Source organism: Dendronephthya gigantea, unplaced genomic scaffold (assembly GCF_004324835.1).
Source record: "Dendronephthya gigantea isolate DGI-Jeju-01 unplaced genomic scaffold, DenGig_1.0 000027F, whole genome shotgun sequence".
Classification (NCBI taxonomy): Eukaryota; Metazoa; Cnidaria; class Anthozoa; order Malacalcyonacea; family Nephtheidae; genus Dendronephthya; species Dendronephthya gigantea.
In genome coordinates this window covers 159,434-179,736 of record NW_021163037.1, presented here as the reverse complement: position 1 = coordinate 179,736, position 20,303 = coordinate 159,434, and the positions used below count along the sequence as shown (strand labels likewise).

Here is a 20,303-nt window from a genome sequence, read left to right as displayed (position 1 = left end):
TGAGGGAAAGTCAGAGAGTGAGCTGTCCTGAGTGCACTACGCGCGGTTGTAAATTTGCATTTCCAGGAGAGAATGGCTAAGTCAGCCATACGGTGTAAGTTATCTCTTTGAAGAAGGAAGGACTATGTTATATCCAAGAAAGTTAATGTTTGAAATTCTTTGCCCAGCTATACATAAAGAAGCGATATGTATATATATATATATATATATTATATATTATATATATATATAATATTATATATATATATATATATATATATATATATATATATATATATATATCGATTTTTGACGTTATTATATTAGTCATTTGGATCACTATATCATTGTTTCTGTATCACTGGCTTCGTAACCAGAGTAATACTATTTATAGCTTCTCTTTACACAAATATATCAAATATACAATCTTGTATAAATAGCCAATTATGTTCAATTGACAGTAAATATATCCAATAGGATACAATGTTCAATTCGTGAAACACACGATATATAATACAAAGTCAATCGTCTGATCGGTCTTCCTCAATACTTCGTAGATCGGCCCCATTGTTATGTTACTATATATGTACCAAGCACGCGTCTGGACTGTCATTTTGCTTTCAAGAATGGTCAACATTTTCCGATAAAATTTTCTAACCATAGCTTGTAGCAGGAACATTGCTGCAGTGTCTGAACAAAAATCAGATCTTTCCACAGACTCTTCTTATCACGTGACTGAATCAGCATGAGTTGTATGTTTGCATGACATGCATGCGCCAAGTGCATGTACTCTCTGCAGTTCTTTCTATAGATCATCGTGATTGTGCTTAACAACTAAATGCAGGTTTAGACCTCAGTTCCTTGCATCTGTTCACCCGGATCCACGACCTTCGTGGTAACCGGTCTTGATTTACGCCTGTACAACATCACCAAGACAATCACAGCAACCAATAAAATAAAGCAGACAGCAACAACTACAATTAAGACCCATTTAAAAGAAAGTGAACTGCTCTCGTCATCATTGGTATTTTTGCGAATCTTTTCCTTAACATTATTATTTTTGCCATCTTCTGTGTCATCATCATTCTTGTACACCAATTTGATGGAGCGTAACAAAGCCGCTCCTTGTCGTGACTCGTCGGACGTTTTCTGAGATGAGCGCTTAGACAAGGAATGAACTACGTGGGAAGATTGGCGACGACTCTTCGTGCTTCGTTTGCCGATACCGCGAGTGGAGGCGCCAAATGATCGGATTGTATAGATGGCATGAAGATACCACTGACGACCGCTAGCGACCTAAGCGACAAGAAATCCGATGTTATCTTTGAATGGTGTTTGGACTACGACGGATCAAAATACATACAGAAAAGCAGAATTGTGCAACGACGAGAATTGGTTCACGAAATTCAGGTTCAGATAGTAATGAATACCCTATATGTCCAAAGTAAGGCGATTCGTCATAACGACAAAAATCGCCCTCAGCCTGATTTCCTAGTTACAGAAATCGATGTAAGATAAAGTGTTGATGTCAATACCATAGAATATAAGTAGTTGATACAGCACAATTAACACACACAAACAGACAGACTATACAAAATACTAAAACTAACGTAATTCAAGTCGTTATGCGATGATGACAACTATACTCTTTGATAAAACAACACTTTGGGAGTAAAACATCATCTACCTGGAACAAGGGAGAACTGTCAAATTTGAAGCCATCAGAGTTTGGTTGTTCTACCAAAGCATGAGCTTCCTTATCATCAATAGCTAACTTAGCTGAAAATGGGACGTTACGGAACTTTCGGGTGATCTTCTGTGGAGCTCCGCGATCCTAAAAGATTCAGAATAAATTGAACGCCGTTTTTAGCGATTACATACTAAAATGTTATACTCCTTTGGACTCTATATTGGATTTGATTTCCAGGAACAGTTGAAGAAAGGGAGTCAACTATTCGTTCCTGAGCATTGTCATTGTATATACGAATACTTCATTTTCATTAACACCGAACGACCAGGAAATTAAACGATCAGGATATGATACTCACCAAAATCTTGAAACGATTACCCAACGATGCTGAGTCGGCAAGACATCCATATTCGTCACTATCAGGGTTATACTGAGGAATGTAACCGTCCAGGCCGCTGCACACAAATACCTTTTCAACAGAAACATGGTAGGCACTTCCTAAATTTTGTTCAGGATCTACCATGATACGACCGTAAATAACGGAGCCTAAAGAAACGCAAACAAGAGGTCATTATTGACTAAAGTCATGAGAAAATATAACAAAACACTCTCGCAACCGGGAAGACGAAGAGAAATGTACAACTGAAAGGAACACCACGGCATTACCTAATGAAAAAGCAGCGTCCGATTGCTCCATCACGTTCTTCGTTTCATTTGACAACCAGACAGAGCGTCGAGCAAGAAGGAAGAACTGGGTACGAACATTAAATTCCACGGCATCAGGATCTCTCGTCTGCTGAAATCTGATCGACAACGTGAGGGTGGTTGGAGTTCTTGCATTACATTTCAGAGGAAGAGAATATTTCACGTCCTATAAGGGTAGAAGAAAATTGTAAGTTTCATTTCATTACATAAAACACAGGAAAAGCGGTTTAAGATAGGCTTTTAAACGTTCTCCGAGGTCTAAGTCTTCAGTGCGAATGAAAGGCACGCCTCTGGACCAAAGCGTTGACTCTTTGTTTTAGTTATCAATTATGTGTGTTGTCTCTTTAATGATCGGCAGCCAGGCTTTGACCGGCACCAGCTTCACGCAATTACCTTAGTAACAGTGCATGGAATGAGTTTGATGTAGTACTTTCCACTGTAATCACGAACGGAAAATTCTGACTCAAATTGCCACATCTGTTCAGGGGAGTTGTAAGTTGGTGTACTGCGCAGTAACTTTAACTGAAACCTGAGGTTTGGCTGGTCTGGAGAAATGACCTGCGAGGACATGTTTGGATCTGAAATGTAAAAATATGGTGATTTTTTATTCGTCACTGTGCAATAAGAGCAATTAGAGATCAAAATTTTCAAAACATAAAGTGCACCAACTAAGTTTCTTTTCTTAATTTAATGCTAGAAGTAAGTAAGTAAAGACGACCTAACTTTACAGCACAACTAAACAGTTGCATTTGACCTCTTTTAGCGCACTTTTGACAACGTTATTTTCGGTAATTTAACCACAAAATTAGGTTTATGTCGGATGTAAACTTCACGAGAAATTCACGGTACCTTCGTGTTTAAGAATGAAGGTTCCTCTAAATCTGGCCACTGTCCTGAATGTCACCACTAATCGTTTGTCTTGTGGACGAATTACGACCCCTGTGGGATAAATGGATCCCAGGGGTTTGGATCCTTCAGGTGAACCAATCCCATCCTTCAATAATACCGCCGTATTGTATGTGAACGACATTCTGAGATACGAGGAGTGATCAAAATGCAACCATCCACCGAGAGCACTGGGAGAATGATAGATATACGACACGTATAATGGGACGCGCACGGACAAATGTGAACGCGTGAGGTCACGTACTTGACCATCGGTTGCTATCTTTCCTCCGCACTCTTGTACCAGCTCAGACATTGTGTAATAATTTTCAAATGTCCACATACAAGCCTCTAGATTTAGATTGCGATAAAACCGCAGTGTTGACTCGCCTCGAAGATTACTGCTATATTGGTACGGCTCTGTGCCGCCAGACATGCGAGTAACTTGGTCAGTTAAAAATCCACTTTTCGTTTGAACTTCATGTGAATCCAGTAGATTGGAGCAAAGATGCTGCCCGCGACGCGAGGCATCAGCGGTTAATGCTATCTCAAAGTTCGACAGCGACTTGGTAGATATTGCAGGAAGCATGCCATCGATGTGGGGCACAAGGACACGAATTCGGATCATGTTGGGATGGGTTAAACTTTGCAATCCCGTATAAGTAATTTGTGCAGAAAACGATTCTGAGCCTATATCTCCCAGTTTTTCTGGTAAGCACAAACCTTCTTCACGACTTATTGTGGATGGTTCGCTGGTCGAGTCCAGGCCCTGATAATTTGCGTAAGTTACAGCACGAGCTGTACAACGTATTCTACTGCCAGGACCGAAGTAAATACTGTCCAAGGTTATCATGGAAGTACTTGCGAAAAATGTTTGAGAATCAATGGACCTAAATTCATTCGTTACACCATCTTTTGCTGTGGCGGCTGCTACCTCCCAGCTGTATCGTGTCTTAGTGTAGTCTATTGATTGTCTACTACACAAAGTCCCGGTTTCGGAATACCGCGGGTGTTTAGGATCACAGGCCTAAAATATGAAAGTAGAATTTTTAAGGATGCATTTTACAGTTTTTCAATGAAAATTTTGTGATTGACGTTTGGGAACAAACACATACTATCGTGCTTTCTAATTCACCTAATCATTTGACACAGCCACACCTTGCCAGAATTTATAATAAATTGCATTTTGATTGCATATAAAATGCTGGCAAAAAGGTTGTTGGAGCATCTTATGTTCGAACATGCATGTGTTTTTGGATAGTTTTCCCACCAGACAAATGAAAAAGCACTTTTCACTTTTAACCCCTCCCAAAATGTATTTTCAAGTCCACTTACAGTAACGCAAATCACCGGGTACCCGTGCAGCGGTTCTGATTTTGCCTTGCTTATATCATCATAGTCCAGTAACGAGACAACCGTTGGGACGAGCGGAAACGTTACACCTGTTCGGTACAAATTTTCTTGAATATACACGATCACTTTGCTACTTTCAATCAAAGCCACGCGGTTGCGGTCTTTGGTTATATGCACCGTAAAAGCCTCTCTCATTTCACGTTCGTTATCATACAGGATCTTTACGCTAACTTCAAGTCGTGACACATTTCGACCGAAAGTCAAAACCTTAACACAAATATTGTATCGCAGTGTAAGTGTTGGAAACATTATTTGCTCATAGAAAGCTGCATGGGTATGTTAAATTATGGGGGTACGATTTATGTTTGCTTATTTGCACAGCAAAAATTTAGTTTGCCCCCAACAGTTGAGGAACCCGTTTTAGAAGATCGTGTCAGCTTTCGAACCAGGAAAACTGTTCGTGTGTATGATCGGAGCAGGAAATTATTTCTTACCGTTATCTTATAATTGGAACGACCTGACGTAGCCTTGCAAGGGTATATAAATTTAAGAAAATTACTCACTTTGCTCAAAGGTGCAAAATCCTTATCGGCTTTAGCAGAACCATCTTTTGTGTATAAGCGGACTTCTGAGGTTCTCGATGTATCACCATTTCGAACAAGGACTAATCTCACGTATCTATCTTCGTCCTCATCAGTTGGTTCATTGACAAAGTGTCTTTTCTGTTTGAATCCAATGGCAGATCCTGGAGAAAACATATTAATCATTTAACTACGAATTTAACAGCTTATATGTCAGTGCATTCGTGGTGATATGGTGCTATGAATAGAATAGTTGGGGGAGAGGAGAATACTATAGTGGATGAATAAGTTTTCAACGTACGGTCATTATTGTCAACAATCCTGATAGTAGTATGAGATCTCTTGCCAATCAAACTTTTCCCAACACCATGAAGAAATTGAGGTTGGGCAAGCACCAAGCGGAATTCCTCATTTCCCTCGTAAAGCGAATCATCGATAATGGCTACTCCGCACTCCTTGGTCGTCTCGCCAGGTTCGAAATTGACAACATCCTCGTCAGTATTTGATCTTTCGTAATAATCAACACCAGCAATCGCCGTCTTTTGTCGTGTATAACATCGTACAGCCGAACGTTGACTCAAATCACCGCTGCGTACAAGTATTGCAGATAGCAATCCATCTTCTTCATCGATAGTATAGAGTGAATCTTTGAACTGAATTTTGGGCACTGGAAAGATACCGAGGAAATTAAAATTCCACCTCCTACTCGTGTGAACGACGCACTGGTGACCACGACGACATTACAAAGGTAAAATAGACATAACTTATATAAATGTATACACTTACAATCAGATCGAGTATCATTGATGGCAACCAAAGACTCTCCAGGCATGGCAACGCGAGCATCGATAGGAAGAGCTAGTACTAACTGGAAATACTCAAGACCTTCACGTACTGGTTGGCCAAGGTCGTCCAATATGACGATATTCGCAGTCTGTGAGCGTACGCCAGGTGGGAAATACAGGGTCTTCGATACAGGAATGTAATCCATGTTAGCTGAGATGAAATTGAAAAATTCGATCGAAATCATTGTTTTGCAGGTTAATATTAATTTCATTTATATAACATTACAACCCAATACCATCACACCATGAAATACGAACTACATCAAATCAAAATATGTCGACACATTAGGTCTTCATCTTCATACACAGCTCGGAATGACAGAAAAAATGTGCGTTTACATGCAAGCAGCATGGGAAACTACAACACACCGACGCGATATATCACCTGAGTGAGCTCAACCTTGTTGTTTATAATTACCTTTTGCGGATACAGGATTGGTTTTCTTTGACCTGACAACTACTGAAGAATCTTTAGACAAATCACTGCCAGATCTTTTTACGGTAATTTGACAAATATCACCATTTTCATCAACTTGGTATCTCGTCCGGTCAAAATATACTCGAGGCTCTGAGTAAGGGGACATGAGTTGAATAATTTAATGTCATGTTTTATAAACATCAATTTAACGTTTGTGTAAGTTAATTCAATCGCTTAGATTAACGTGGTATGTTCGAAGTATGTTTGAATTAAGTGGGAAAAATTTAGAGGATAAATTCGATTGGGCAGAGATTAACGTAGTCTTGCATGAAAAAGACTGTTGTTTTAACTGTCTTGAAAAAGACCATTTAGCATGACATTCCCTCCCTCCATTAATTAATCACCACATCATGCTAACCGAATTCCTGACCTGTCTCAATTGCATGGTATAGGTTACAAAATTAAACACCCCAAAAAGATCATCATACTTACCATCATTTACGTCAGGTTTAATTACAACGAGCGTTCTGTTGAACCTGGGATTTACTAAAGTGTCGGCATTTGGTAAAATTTCCACTGAAAATTCTTCATCATCTTCGTAAAGTGAATCATCTATCAATTGCACTGAACAATTCTTCACTCTTTCTCCCTGCAAGGAATATACGAGGGTTTTTTGTTATAACTCTTCAGTCAGATTAGAAGTCGAGCTTTCACTTTGTACCGGCTACTTTGCATTGATAAAGTCACTTAATATAAAAATCTCTCTTTCATGCCCTCAAAAAAGCTTGCAGTGGTGCGGTATAGTAGAAAAATCACTTCGTGACGGCTATCTTTGTGTAATAATAAAAAGAGCATTTTAAAGAATTTTGGAGTTTACCTGATCAAACACCACAATATTTGCCTTTTCCTCAAACTTGCTAATAAAATCAGAGTAAGACTGAACGCCAGCGCCATACGTGCCAATGGCGGTGCCTAGAAAACAGAAGAAAACATGGATTATCACAAAGATGCCTTTGCCTTATATAATTTTCAATAAGAATGTATAGCCTCTTACAGCCCGAAGCGAAGATGGTGAACAAAAAGGTTTACCCACCCGAGTGAGTGATGCACAAAACTTGATCTCTTTTTGAAGTATCTCCATTACGGTAAAGCCTCACGTTTGCCACTCCAGAAGATTCTTGAACAAAGTACTTCAATTTCGAAACGGAAATAACAGATCCTAGATAGTAGATAAGATATCACCATGATCATTAATACTAGTTTTTCTGTCATGCTTTATCGATCCTTCAAGTTTAATTTAGTTTATTGTATTTAGATTTTTCTGAATAATTGAAGCGAAAACATTGGGAAATTGTCTTTGGGGGATCGGAAGAAGATGTTTCGTTCGTGTAGCCTTCGTCCGTGAGACCAGAAATGCAGTAATGATAATGATTCCCGTCTATTCTATTTCTAAATCACTCCACTCTATATCCTCCATTGCAGAACGGTTAGAAACTTATTGAGGGAAATCCCTTCTCCTTACGAACCCTTTGTATGGTAGTTCGATATAAATTTTTTTACTTACTGTCTTCTGCATCTGTTATGGTTATCGTTGCTTTACAACGTCTGCTCATAATGGCCATGACAGGTGAATGTATTTGCACAGTGAACTGTTCTGATCCTTCGTACTTCTTGTCATCGCGGAGGAGGATCACCCATGTTTTATATCTTTCTCCTGGATTGAACTGAACTTGTTTAGCAGAATTTGGAACAAAATCTTCATTAATCTTCGCCGATCCATCAAGCGTCCTAATTCCAATGAACGATGACTCGCCCAAAAATCCATTCCTCACCAAAGTTATAACGACTGAACGAAATATTTCGGAAACTTTATACACAGTGCGCTCCAATGATATACGTGACCAATGCAGCGAAAATCTATGATTTGGTAGTTCATTCATACCATAGTCTACCAAGTCAAAGTAAAAGCGATCGGAAGTTGCATTCAATTCATTCTTATTTAACATGAAGTATATCAGACCATCATCGATTTCACTTTGTCGGAACTCCGACAAGCTAGCATTGCCTTTGGCAATATTTATCAGTGTACCGAATTCAGGGGGTTCAGAAATTAGGTAGGTCACTTGGGTGCTATTGCTATCAGGATCGAACGCCTTTAAAAGGTCACTGGATAAACAGAGTCCCAATCCTCCCCCAGGAATCGTCTCAAGCGTGGTTCCACCACGATTGATGATCATCTGGGGTGTTTTATTATCAATTGCTTGTATATCAATTTCCATCGTCTGAGGTTGTCTTGTCAACGTTTTTGTGTCTGGATAAACATAATAGTCTAGGTGGGTACCATCCGAAACTGTGAATGAAAATGAATCTTGAGTCGTGTCTGTTCCATCGTGTTGATAACTGATCAGATTGTTATCAATATCTCTTTGCGTGAACATCATGGTCGGTTTACCAAGTTTCATAATGAATCCGTTTACCGGAATTTGAGTTATCGTGAAGATTAGTGTATTTGCCGTATTATCTGGATCCTCGGCTTTCAGTTCAAACGATGTGATTTCCCTTGTCTCTCCTTCGGAAAGAGTCAGTCGGCCATATCTAACCACAGTACGTGTGTTATCACCATCGAGGAGTGAGATACGAAATTTCCTCATTACGTTATGTTGACCATCGCTCACCTCGAACTGAAAACTGTCCAATTTGCTGCCATCCTCGCTTGTGTGAACGTATTTCACTTTATGACCAGCCAAATGAAGTTGGCTAAATCTTCTGATAGGGACGGTTGGTTGGTCGCTCATAGTAATTATACCTTTTGTCGGTGGCTTTGTGATGTGATATTCAAGTCCTTTGTCAGGACTATCAGGGTCTGTACTTGAAATAATGTCAGTGCTCAACGTAACCGAGGAACCTTTCTTTAAGCTTACACCTTCATAAAGAAAACAAGCAGGAGGTTATGTTTTTTATATAAGGATTCATAAAATGTATTTTTTTGAGTTGTTTCCTGCATGTTACAAAGACATTGAGAAGGTACTTCGTCTTATACAATCGCGAATACTAAGCTAGCACAGTGTATAACGTGATCAAAAAGCATGAAAGCTTTGAAAAGGGAGTTCTAAATTGCATGGGCTAATTGGATACACTTTTGAAACTATTGTTTTCTTATTAGTTTTCACCAGAGCAGTTGGATTACTGACTTTCTATGTCCATGATAAAAAAATCGATTTGGTCTCCCCATTATTAACTCTCTCCCAGAAATCTAAAAATCTTAAACGATACTGTACCTTTACTTTGAACAATAGGATAAAGCTTATCTTCGGGTTTCATGTTTATGTAGAACACCTGGTTCACCAATGAGTTTGTGCCGTCCGTGACATCAAAACGAAATTCCTTTCGTGCGCTGCCCTCAACTGAAAGATCGGTATAGAACAACCTACCTCGATCAATGTCATTTTGAGTAAACCTCGAACCGCGGGTTATGTTAACAACACGCCCGTTCCGTTCATACCGTGTTAGTTGACCCAATGACGGAATACTCCGCATGATGTATGTCAAATTTGCATTCGGAGAATCGACATCATCTGCGCGCAGTGCTCTCGAGGTGATCATACGTGTTTCACCGATTTCCGTAAGTTCCAAACCGGTGTTCGTAACAAGTCGCGGAGTTTCGTCATTCACCGGAAGAATGTTGATAACGACGTCCTTTCTCACCTCATGTACTCCATCCGTGACGGCAAACTGCAGAATATCTTCGGTAGTCTCCGTACCGTCGTGATAGTACGCGATGACGTTCTGCTTGATCTTTTTGAAAGGGAACATTGTGATCGACTCAGACCGCGACACGAACGTCGACATATCCACGACTATGCCATGTTTTGGGGGCTTCAATATTTTTAGGGTCAAATTATCTTTCGGGACATCCCGGTCGTTCACATTCAACAAAACTGAATCAATGGTCATACTCTTTCCTTCTTCCACTTGAAAATTGGTAAGAAATAGTTGAGGGACTTCGTCGTTCCTCCCAATGATATCAATTATCATCATATGACGCATAGAGTCTTGTAGACCGTCGGAACAAGACAAAGCAAAGAAGTCGCTTTTCGGTTCGTTGCGAAGATGATTACTTTGAACATAGTTGATCCTTTGTAACAGTAAGTCGCTCACAGTAAACGAAATGATAGGGATGCCCTGCTGCGACTGTTCCATGCCTGTTGATGGCGCGATGTTCTCTAAGAATCCCTCCAATGGCGAGGCATCGATTTGACATGTGACGTCATCAGGAATGGTGTCGCGATCGGTGACGATAAGATTAGTCTTGGTCACGGTAACCTTCTCTCCCTCCCAAACTTCAAGCGGGCTTTTGATATCTATGATCGGTTCTTTGTTGTCAACCGGGGAAATCCGCACGTGGAATGTGAAACCTAAAACGGTAACGAATAAAAAAACACAATCTCAGACATGATATCCCAAATACTTAATGATCACAAGCTAAAGAAGGTCGATCTTACCCGAGCGGACATTCTGCGGGAGTGCCCACCCCAGAAATGTCAACTCCCTCAGTCATATGACTCCATGCCGAAAGGAAAATAAAATCGGGAACTTACTACTGTTTCGCCCAATTTGAATTTGATGAGTAAGGCGTTCCCTTAAATGTGTGATTTAAATATTTATTAAGATATCAAACATTCCTATATTGCATCCACTGATTTTTTTTTGGAGTGTGATACCACGTTAGTGACATCACCATGCCATTCCTGCCTGTTCTGTATTTTGGTCGCACTCTGCTGGCTCTCATTCCAGTGAATCGGACAAGCAGTTTGATTTATCGCACCAGAAGACAAGTTTATTGTCTGGGCCCGGTTGTACAAAAGATGGATAGTGCTCTCCACCGGATCGTGTTTTCTTTACTCACTCTATAGAGTCTGTATAACATGAGTTAAACATGGTATTCTTAAATAAGGGATTCTCTTTCATAACTGTTAACTCCAAATATGTGATTTTAATAATGCTTTACAACCATGTTTAAAATGGTTGGTGGATAGTGCTATCCAGCTTTCGAACAACTGGCCCTAGGACAACAACTACGACGAGTTTAATCATCTCCCCAAGATAAAATTACCAATTTTGTGAGATTCCTGTCCTTGGGGGTCATCAGAGAGCGTCAGATTGAAGAAATCGTGTGCCTCTTCGACGCCAATCTCCTCCACTCCATGACTATAAACAACAAGATTCCTGAGCACGTCCGATTGCGTAAAATTATTCACTTCAGTGCCATTCACTAACAGTTGACCATGTGTTGGAAAAGCAGTCACCATGAAAAGCAGTTTCAGGTCATCGGTGTCGGGGTCCGTAGCCTGAAGTTCCTGGCTTGTTATAAATGCCGAGCCTGCTTCTTCTACGCTGATCGCAGAAACTTTGATCAAAGACGGAGCACGATTCCTTGCCCGAGTGTCTACATTTCTATGTTTTGCATCCGAAGCTGAAAAAAGATGACGAAAAAGATTATTATTCACCCACATTGTGCTCTGATCAAGCTCTCACAATGTGAGATACAGAGTTTTTAAGAACCGGACAAGGGGGAATATATCATGCACAAACCAGTGAATATTTCGAATAGGGGTGGAATAGGGAAGGGAAAAGCAAATTCCACCTTGTTGACATGCACTTTTTGGGTTTTTGTTAAAATTATAAGTCTGCTTAAAAAAACCTGATGATGCTATCTAGTAAAATACTAAAATAGCCATGATTCATGCTAACAAAGAGAATTGTGCTCATTGCATGCGAATGCCTGGTGTTTCTTGTAAGTATATATCATTGTGCTCTGTTTCCGTATTATGATTGTGTCATTGTGAACAACTCAAACATATCAAATCTGTGTGCCGGCAATTTTGATTTTGAGGGATTTAACCACACACCGGAAATTTCTGTCGCCGAATGTCTAACAAGGGCGAATTCAATTTAGCAAAATTTTGGACATGCAAGGCGTTAAAAATCATCAGGATGACATGGTATTAATCAAAGGATATAATCGTTGAATACACGGTACAATTAAGTTTATAAAGTGTTTCCCTTATAATTTTTAAGTGATTGTTCCACTTTGTCTTTGTCACCATATTCATGCAGATGAAAATAATCTTCCGACCATATTGCGGCAATGTTTTTTATTCTGCTATTTTTTTAAACGATCAGCATGGGCTTGCATTGTATGTGATGAAGTGAGCACTGATAATAACAAACGTCAAATAACTCACTCACCAAAATGGCCTAGCTATTAACCACGGATAAGAGAAAGCATATAGATAACATCTGAGAAATTAACGATTCGAGAAAGAAATCTTTCTACAAACTGCTAAATATAATTTCACTATCATAGAAGTTTATTAGGTCCCTGCCCAGACGAATTCGCTTTTATGGCCTATTATGAGGTAAAATTATTATACATGCATATTTAGTATTAAAAAAATCAAGTCTTAGAGCCTATTATTTGCTATTACTGCCTTTAGGGGTAAATTAACATGCCTTACGTATTTATACATCTAACATAACTGCATAACCCTGTATATAGTAATAAACGAAGACAGAAAAAATGCCATCACTCAACCACTGATCTTTGCCAAAAATTTGTAGAACACATTTCGTGATTAAATAGCGTTGCATGCGCCATATAAGCATCGCATGCGTCTCCTCCTACGGCGATAAAAATCTGAACAAAAAGGCGTAAATTGACCTGAACACAGGAAGGAGTAATGTGTTTATTCATGAAATATTATATATAGTTTGAAGAAAATTATCCAGTTTTTTTCTCTTGCGCAACCAGACACTTCCTTGCAAAACTATTTTTAGAAAATGATACTTTCAATACCACTGTACACACACATTTTCATTGCACTATTAGTCAGAACGATACAGAATTTCAATCTTCGTTTGTTACCGTCAAACCTATATATTCGGCCTGAAACGACAGATAAGGTTTGGTCGAATGACGAAACATTATTATTTTCTCAGCTCGTTCGGCCGATTTCAGGCTCTTCAGGCTCGTGTGACGTACTGATCACGGTGTAAAGGGCTGGCTTAGCAAGTTATCATTGCGAGGACTTGCTAAAGAGACGTCACTGTGGTATTGGTATAAGCAGGAAGCTGGTTGACGGTCAACCATCACCCTTCGAGGCAGCATTTTCGACAAGGCCGCATTTTACTTATTATTTCAGTGGGAATGATGTCCGCTTCTAATATAAACTGAAGAGGAACCGTCATAAAAATATATTCTTTCTACCAGCTTTATTTAGCCTAGCGGTAATTCATCGATAAACAACCCTAACTTCCCTTCCTTTTCGACAAGGTATATCAGTAATAGTATATTAACAAGCACATAGAAACTGATCACTATCGCGTATTGCTAAATATATTAGATACATTTTAGATCAATTCTGTATCTTGTTCTTCATCTGGAGACGGCAAGCATATTAATAATTTTAATGTTTCTCTATTCTCATGCTTAATCACCGGTTTCCTTGGTAACGATTTACGCGCACATAAATAAAAGTTATACAACTTCTTTAAACAAAACTAAAAAGTCCGTCGTTGAATCTTTCGGTACATACGACGAAATTTACCGATATTACGAGTTTGTTTAATTAAATCCGGTTCGGCTTAAAATATGTTTAATTTAAACAATACGCATCAATGTCAATCGAAAAAGACTGCTTGACAAACCTGTGTATGCTTGATTATTAGTTAGCACGAGTAAGACCTTTTAATGAAACTTAATCACTGCTTTTCAAACAGAAATAGGGCCTATAATTTGAGCCATGGATTCTTTATACACATGCAGCATAAAACCTTACACACAGGAAGCGTCTGCTATTGGAAACAAATGAAAAATCCATGCTATAACTATATAATATATATCATGCAATTATCAAAAATACTACATCATCATATCAAAAATACTACAATTATCAAATATACTATAAATCATGCAATTATCAGAAACTATGTGAGGAATTTAACTGTTTTATTTACGCAATGTAAATATGATTGAAAAATATTTTAGGAATTGGGAAAACAGAACTATAGCCACTGAAATATATTTGTTTTTAATTTGATATATCTGTGCCAAAATATAGGTTTTATCAAATAGTTGCTAATGGTTCATTGTTTCAATAATGCGTGGTGCAATTTGTGAAAAAAACCCCCACTTTATTTATTGCTGTTATAAAATGTTTCCGCGTATTTTGCTAAGACCATGTTCCATTCCCCAAACACTGTAGCTGAGCTTTTCGAGCTAATATTCAGTGTCATGGTTCATAAATGACCCTGGAGCCGGTTGTTCGAAAGGCGTTTAGCAAGTTCAAAATGGAAAACAAAATTATCTATTGTATTTATTGAACAACTAAGTTAAAATATCTCGATGTAAATAGTTTAATTTTCAATGGAAGTACCTATTTAATGCATAAGATGCAGGCTCAGTCATTCACAAGATGTATGAGAGTATTTTTACTTTGGCTTATCCACCGTTTAGCTAAACGCCTTTCGAACAACCGGTCCCAGACGTATAAATTAATATTGAGATGGTGCTCAGGCTACTCTGAGTTACCAGCCATGCAAGCTGAAAAATTACCTTGACCCCACCTTGCCAGTTTGGTAGCACCAGGCAGAGTAGCACCATCACAGTATTAATTCATAAGCACCATATGCACCATAACAAATTATGACACGCAGATATGAAAGGGACTATATAGATTGAATTCCGAAATATCACCTATTCGAACCGCTTTGACCTAGTAGCACAGGAGAGCATTAGACTAGCAAGTCAAAAGTCGCGGGTTCGTTTTCCACCGTGGTCAAGCTAATTTTTCAGCTTGCCCGGTTGGTAACTCAGAGTAGCACCATTAGAGTATTAACTTTGAACGTGTTCATTATACCTGTGTGCAAAATCTGAGTTGATGAATTGCTCTGGCGCCATAAAAACTTTCATTCTTATATGTTATGCATGTACTTGCTAATATGAAACATTTGCAGGCTCTGTTGTAAGCTACTTTGATTGCAATGCGTTGAGATGATAAGAATTTGCTACAAGCTGCGCGTATGGCATGCTTGGTGCATAATCAACTTATGCTAATTTGTTTTTCTTGTTTAGTCATGTCGCGGATACAGTGGAGGCGCTAAGCTAGGGGTCTATACATGTGTACAAATACTGTATTGTTGAGGCCAAAAACCGGATATCCATCGAGTACAGGTCTAAATGGCATAAAAAGCTGTCATATCTGTTGTGGACATAGCGCTCCTACTACCAAATAGAGATTTATCCGACGGAACAAATACAAGAAACTCAGATACAATGGTAGGCCTAGTGTCAATTTCATTCTTTGCAAGAAAATCACTTGCTCGTTTGGACACAGCTGGAGAAACTGTTTTAAGTCTCGCAAGCAGCGACGAAAACATTCTAGAATAATCGTAGGACAAAAGTATTTAGAGCGTATAAAAGTACAATCGCAGTTATTCATGCTATTTATAAAACAAACATACCTCTATAAAAAGCCACAAATTCCAGATAACAATGACATCTTGAGATTGTTAGGAATCTGTTTCCTTTTATATTTCTCAAAATTTAAACTGTCGTCAGGCAGTGGTTTTTGTTTAAAACAAGCTCTGTTGCAATGTCAATGATTATCGCTTTAGAAAATACAACAAGAGACCGGGTCTGTAGGATGTATGTTTTCTAAATCATATCTCGTTATTACAAAAGTGTGATGGCTCACCCAATAGAGAAAAGCGAAAGCAAATCTTTGTTTTTCACTGTAATTGTCGTGAAAAATTATAATGCCATTACACGCTATGCCCACATTCACAATGACAATTACCGGAATGCAATTAAATTCGCCTTTGAATTTTGGATTGTATGCATATTTACATTCTCGTCAGTCTGTCACTGACCCCTTTATTAACTTATACATGAATCGAAATATTCTTCTAGTCGTTTCTAGATATTAGCATTATTGTACTGTATTTTTAATGTACAGCAGTCAGGAGCATAAATTCTTCAAATATTTTTCGTGCATGCTTGCACTTTCACAAGAAACATATGGGTACAATCCACAAATGAAATATTTCATAAACTCATTTTAGGCTGCAAACAAATGATTGTCTACAATGTAACAATATACAGACAATATGCATAACATGAAATATGAAATCCTCATTTTTGCATAATGGTTTGCATGACTCAAAAGTTTGCAGATAAGTTTGCGCAATGCTGGGATATATCTATGTACTTATTATTGGGCCGAAATGTGCAACAACACTTTACAATTATATTGGTTTTATTATGCTTCTAGCATGAAAACTGCAATAAGCACAGTGTACTGTACCTTTCATAAAAATGAAACAGATAAAATGAACATACCTGCTTGAATCTGAAAAGTTGCCATCTCCTTTCCACTAGTTTCTCTTATTTGTATTTCATCAAGTTTGCTATCACGCCTTCGTACATATTGCAGCCTTCTATTGTTAATATCATCTACAGTGAAACCACCACCAATGTCTAGTCTTTGTCCATTTTTGAAAAGTATTCCATATGTAGGCAAAGAAACAATGACAAACTGTTGCCACTGCCATTTTAACTGACGTCTTGATGAGAAATACAACTTTCCATCTTCATTAATGAGAAGCTTAACTATCTTTGTAGGATTGACTTGACTATTCTCAGCAAAGAGTCTGATACGAAAGATTTGGTTGTCCACACTATGACCAGCTGGATCGGAAACACTAAATTTGAATTGCACATCCATGTCCGTGTGCCGGTATAGTCCAGAAGGTGGTTTGTACGAGATCTTGTGATGTTGTAGCTGTAGCTGAGTAAAACTGGACACAATTGTATCTGGTTTGTGGGTTAGAACAATTGAGCCTGCAGGCATTGTTTGATTTGAACTTGAAACAAAGTAAGGTGTTTGCTTTATTGAATAAAGTAGTTTCATGTCATCAGAATCTGCATCACGAAACCATAGCATGTTCTTTGTTAATTTTATCAAATGTGAATCTCTTACTTCTGCATGCATACTGCCCTGAACTGTTGGGAATTTAACATCCACTTGTTTTATCATTATATTGAACACCTTGATACCAGATTGGTTAGGTGTCTCAGCATTGTCTACTAATTGGAAAAAAAACCTGTCTTCAAAAACTTCCACTCCATTATGAACATAATGCACTTTCCGATTCACAATATCTTCCTGAGTAAAACTCTCAAGATCTGTTTTCAACCAGTATGACCCTGATTTAATCCACCTTTCAACATCATCAACAGGTTGCTCCTTTTGTTTTAGCATCAGAAATCCAACACCCAGGCCTGGTTTGGTCATTCCATCCTGCCAGTATCGTTCGTATTGTATCTGTCTCCCCACAAGGAACTCCAGTTTGTCATCATCTGAGTCAATGTCACTAGCTCTTAAGGAATACTCATCAATTATTGCACTTTCGCCTTTTTCAAGTTCCAGACCTGTATTGCAAACCACAACAGGCATTTCATCATCCACAGGGATGATATTAATTACAAATACAAATTCGACATATAGTTCTCCATCAGTAGCATTCAATATAATATTGTCGCTATAAGTATCAGAATTATCATGTTGGTAAATAATTGTTCCATTGTCAAGGTCTTTAGGTGTAAACCACTTGGAAACTCTTCGATTCACATATAATTCTCCATATCTCAAGCCACCAACTACATAAATCTTCACCTCATTAATATTGTCTTTGTCCAAGATTTGTAGATTATTGCTTGATGATATAATTCGTGACTGGCCTTCAAAAAGCACAAGTTCTTTATTTTTCGTTACTATTGGTGCTAAGGTGTTTCTGGGCCATACTTTTATGAGCAGTCTTATTGGTTCAGAATGAAAAGCTTCAGTGTCAATCACCTCAAACACAACTTCCAAAGGTCCATTTAAACTAGTTATTTGCAATGGAGGTTGATAGGCAATTTTCAAATCTCTTATGTCTTTTCGATAAAATGAGGTTATTGGTGTATATGGATCATCGGTACTAACAATGTATCCTTGTCCGGCAGCGAGGGGTTTCGTGATATTGAAAATCAAATAGTCGGCATTCGTTTCAGCGTCCTCGGCATCCAAAACATCAGTTGTGATAAGCTTTGTGACGTACTGGTCCACAGACAGTAATTCTGATGCTTGAAAAGACGCCATAGGTCTTTGATTCTTTCTTGCGCCAAGTATCCGTACGGCTACTTGGAAATGCTCCTTGACATACTCCCCAGTTTGACGATGAATTTCGACTGTCATGGGAATGTAGTCCCTATTTGGAGATTGTTCTCCCTTTGTGTGTTCATACCGTATGTCTGCAGCCAGGAACTCTGAACAAGGAAATACAGGATCAAACGAATTGTTTTTATTGATGTTGAGCAACCGACCATAGCGTGGAAGTCCGTTTTCGGAGTTACGAATTATAACTCTGCACGTCTCCATTCTTTCTGCATCGTACGCAAATTGCAATATTTGATCGTTGATGCTGGTTGAGATGTTGCCCGGACCACTCACGATTAAATCGTTGTTTTTAGTAACAATTCTCATGGGTAAGAAGTTGACCGTAATGTCGAGGACAACACGACGAATTGTGGTCTGTGTTGCGGAATCCACACGAATGCTTAGCTTTACAAAATCCTTACTGGGTGCCTTTGATCCTAGATGAACGTAGCGAACTTCATCTATCGGAAAGTCACAGGGGAATTTATCCGGTTTTAAAAAACCGGTTCTCTCCGTTAAAGGGTCGTCACGAACTACGCTGACCTCGCAACGATATCTGACAGGAACTTCGATTTTCAAGTGTTGTTGTGGGTCAAGCCATAAGGTCCTACCGTACGATACAATCAGGGGGTAACGGCGAGTAATCCGTGGTACTTGGTTATCAGCGAACACCGGTAGTAACAACCAAATAAATCCAGCCACGCACACCCTGAACCAATTCACGAACATCATTGCGTGTTGGTCTCTGGCCTAGAGAAAGATAAGTATGTTAGTCTTGTTAAGGTGAGTGATGTCGTTTTGCTTGGCAAGTCGACCGTTTTCCGGTGCCTAAATATCATATCGCTAATCACGCCAATTTAAAATCAGCGCGTATTGCATCGATCGTTATCGTAATAATTACAACAAAGGAAGCTAGCCGCAGTGAAATACGAAACATAAATTATAATAAGCCCCCAATGAAAACCAGCTAGACTGTCTATATCGCATTATATATATACACTCTCATGTCCATGCAAAGTCCATGTTACAATTTTCGCGCGCACTGCTTTTCCATCAACATTCGAGGTTTATTTCGTCATGTTGATTACCTGCTCAGTCAAGCAACGGTAAATAACAGCTTTGGTCGCTTGTGGTGACTTCGCAAAACTCTCGCCACTACAAATTGTTGGCTTTACTTTGCAAACAACTCGGTTAGTTTCACGTTGCCGTCAAAGGGCTACTGACCGTGGTTCTTTGTGTGCCTAATATGTCAAAACAAACTTGCCAACAGGGGGCACCATCAACTTTGGACACGAAATCAATGTTTTGACCTCTATACACCACAAAACCGGCCCGCCTTGTCTCGAAAACTGAGCGTGAAAATGCAAACGACTTATGACAACAAACTAATCTTGCTGTTGTGCGGCTGACATGACGTTCTCTTTTCAAGTGGTCGTTTGCATGAACGACAAATCGTTAAACTGCCATTTAGCACCCATTTGAAGCCAACCACTTAAAGTACTCAAGTTTGTTTAATTTAGCGAATATGCCAAGTGAAAACATTTCGTGGGCAGTATAGATGTAGTTTTAAGAATCACATCGATTCATTTT

The 20,303-nt window shown here is 38.9% G+C and overlaps 1 protein-coding gene across 1 annotated transcript; it reads right to left on the bottom strand.

Annotated features, from left to right (window-relative positions):
* Positions 1-322: 322 nt before the first annotated feature.
* Positions 323-19,866, bottom strand: LOC114523324 (FRAS1-related extracellular matrix protein 2-like). The gene is made up of 19 exons (XM_028544209.1): positions 19,802-19,866; positions 16,856-19,463; positions 11,570-11,929; positions 9,735-10,871; positions 8,021-9,379; positions 7,550-7,675; positions 7,334-7,428; positions 6,949-7,105; positions 6,457-6,606; positions 5,980-6,189; positions 5,495-5,860; positions 5,176-5,357; positions 4,595-4,879; positions 3,224-4,286; positions 2,768-2,952; positions 2,336-2,540; positions 2,028-2,215; positions 1,667-1,813; positions 323-1,275 (listed from the first exon to the last, which is right to left on the bottom strand). The coding sequence occupies exons 2-19, from the start codon at positions 19,443-19,445 to the stop codon at positions 826-828; spliced, it is 9,255 nt and encodes a 3,084-aa protein (XP_028400010.1). The 5' UTR covers positions 19,446-19,463; positions 19,802-19,866; the 3' UTR covers positions 323-825.
* Between the last annotated feature and the right edge of the window lie 437 nt (positions 19,867-20,303).

What these genes read in the sequence shown, in the direction of transcription:
- LOC114523324 (XM_028544209.1), bottom strand. Translation starts at nt 19,445, where the DNA reads ATGATGTTCGTGAATTGGTTCAGGGTGTGCGTGGCTGGATTTATTTGG. An exon ending in TCCTATTGTTCAAAGTAAAG is followed by an intron (nt 9,380 to 9,734) that starts GTACAGTATCGT and finishes TTCTTTATGAAG; the next exon opens with GTGTAAGCTTAAAGAAAGGT. An exon ending in ATATTGTGGTGTTTGATCAG is followed by an intron (nt 7,106 to 7,333) that starts GTAAACTCCAAA and finishes TATTCCTTGCAG; the next exon opens with GGAGAAAGAGTGAAGAATTG.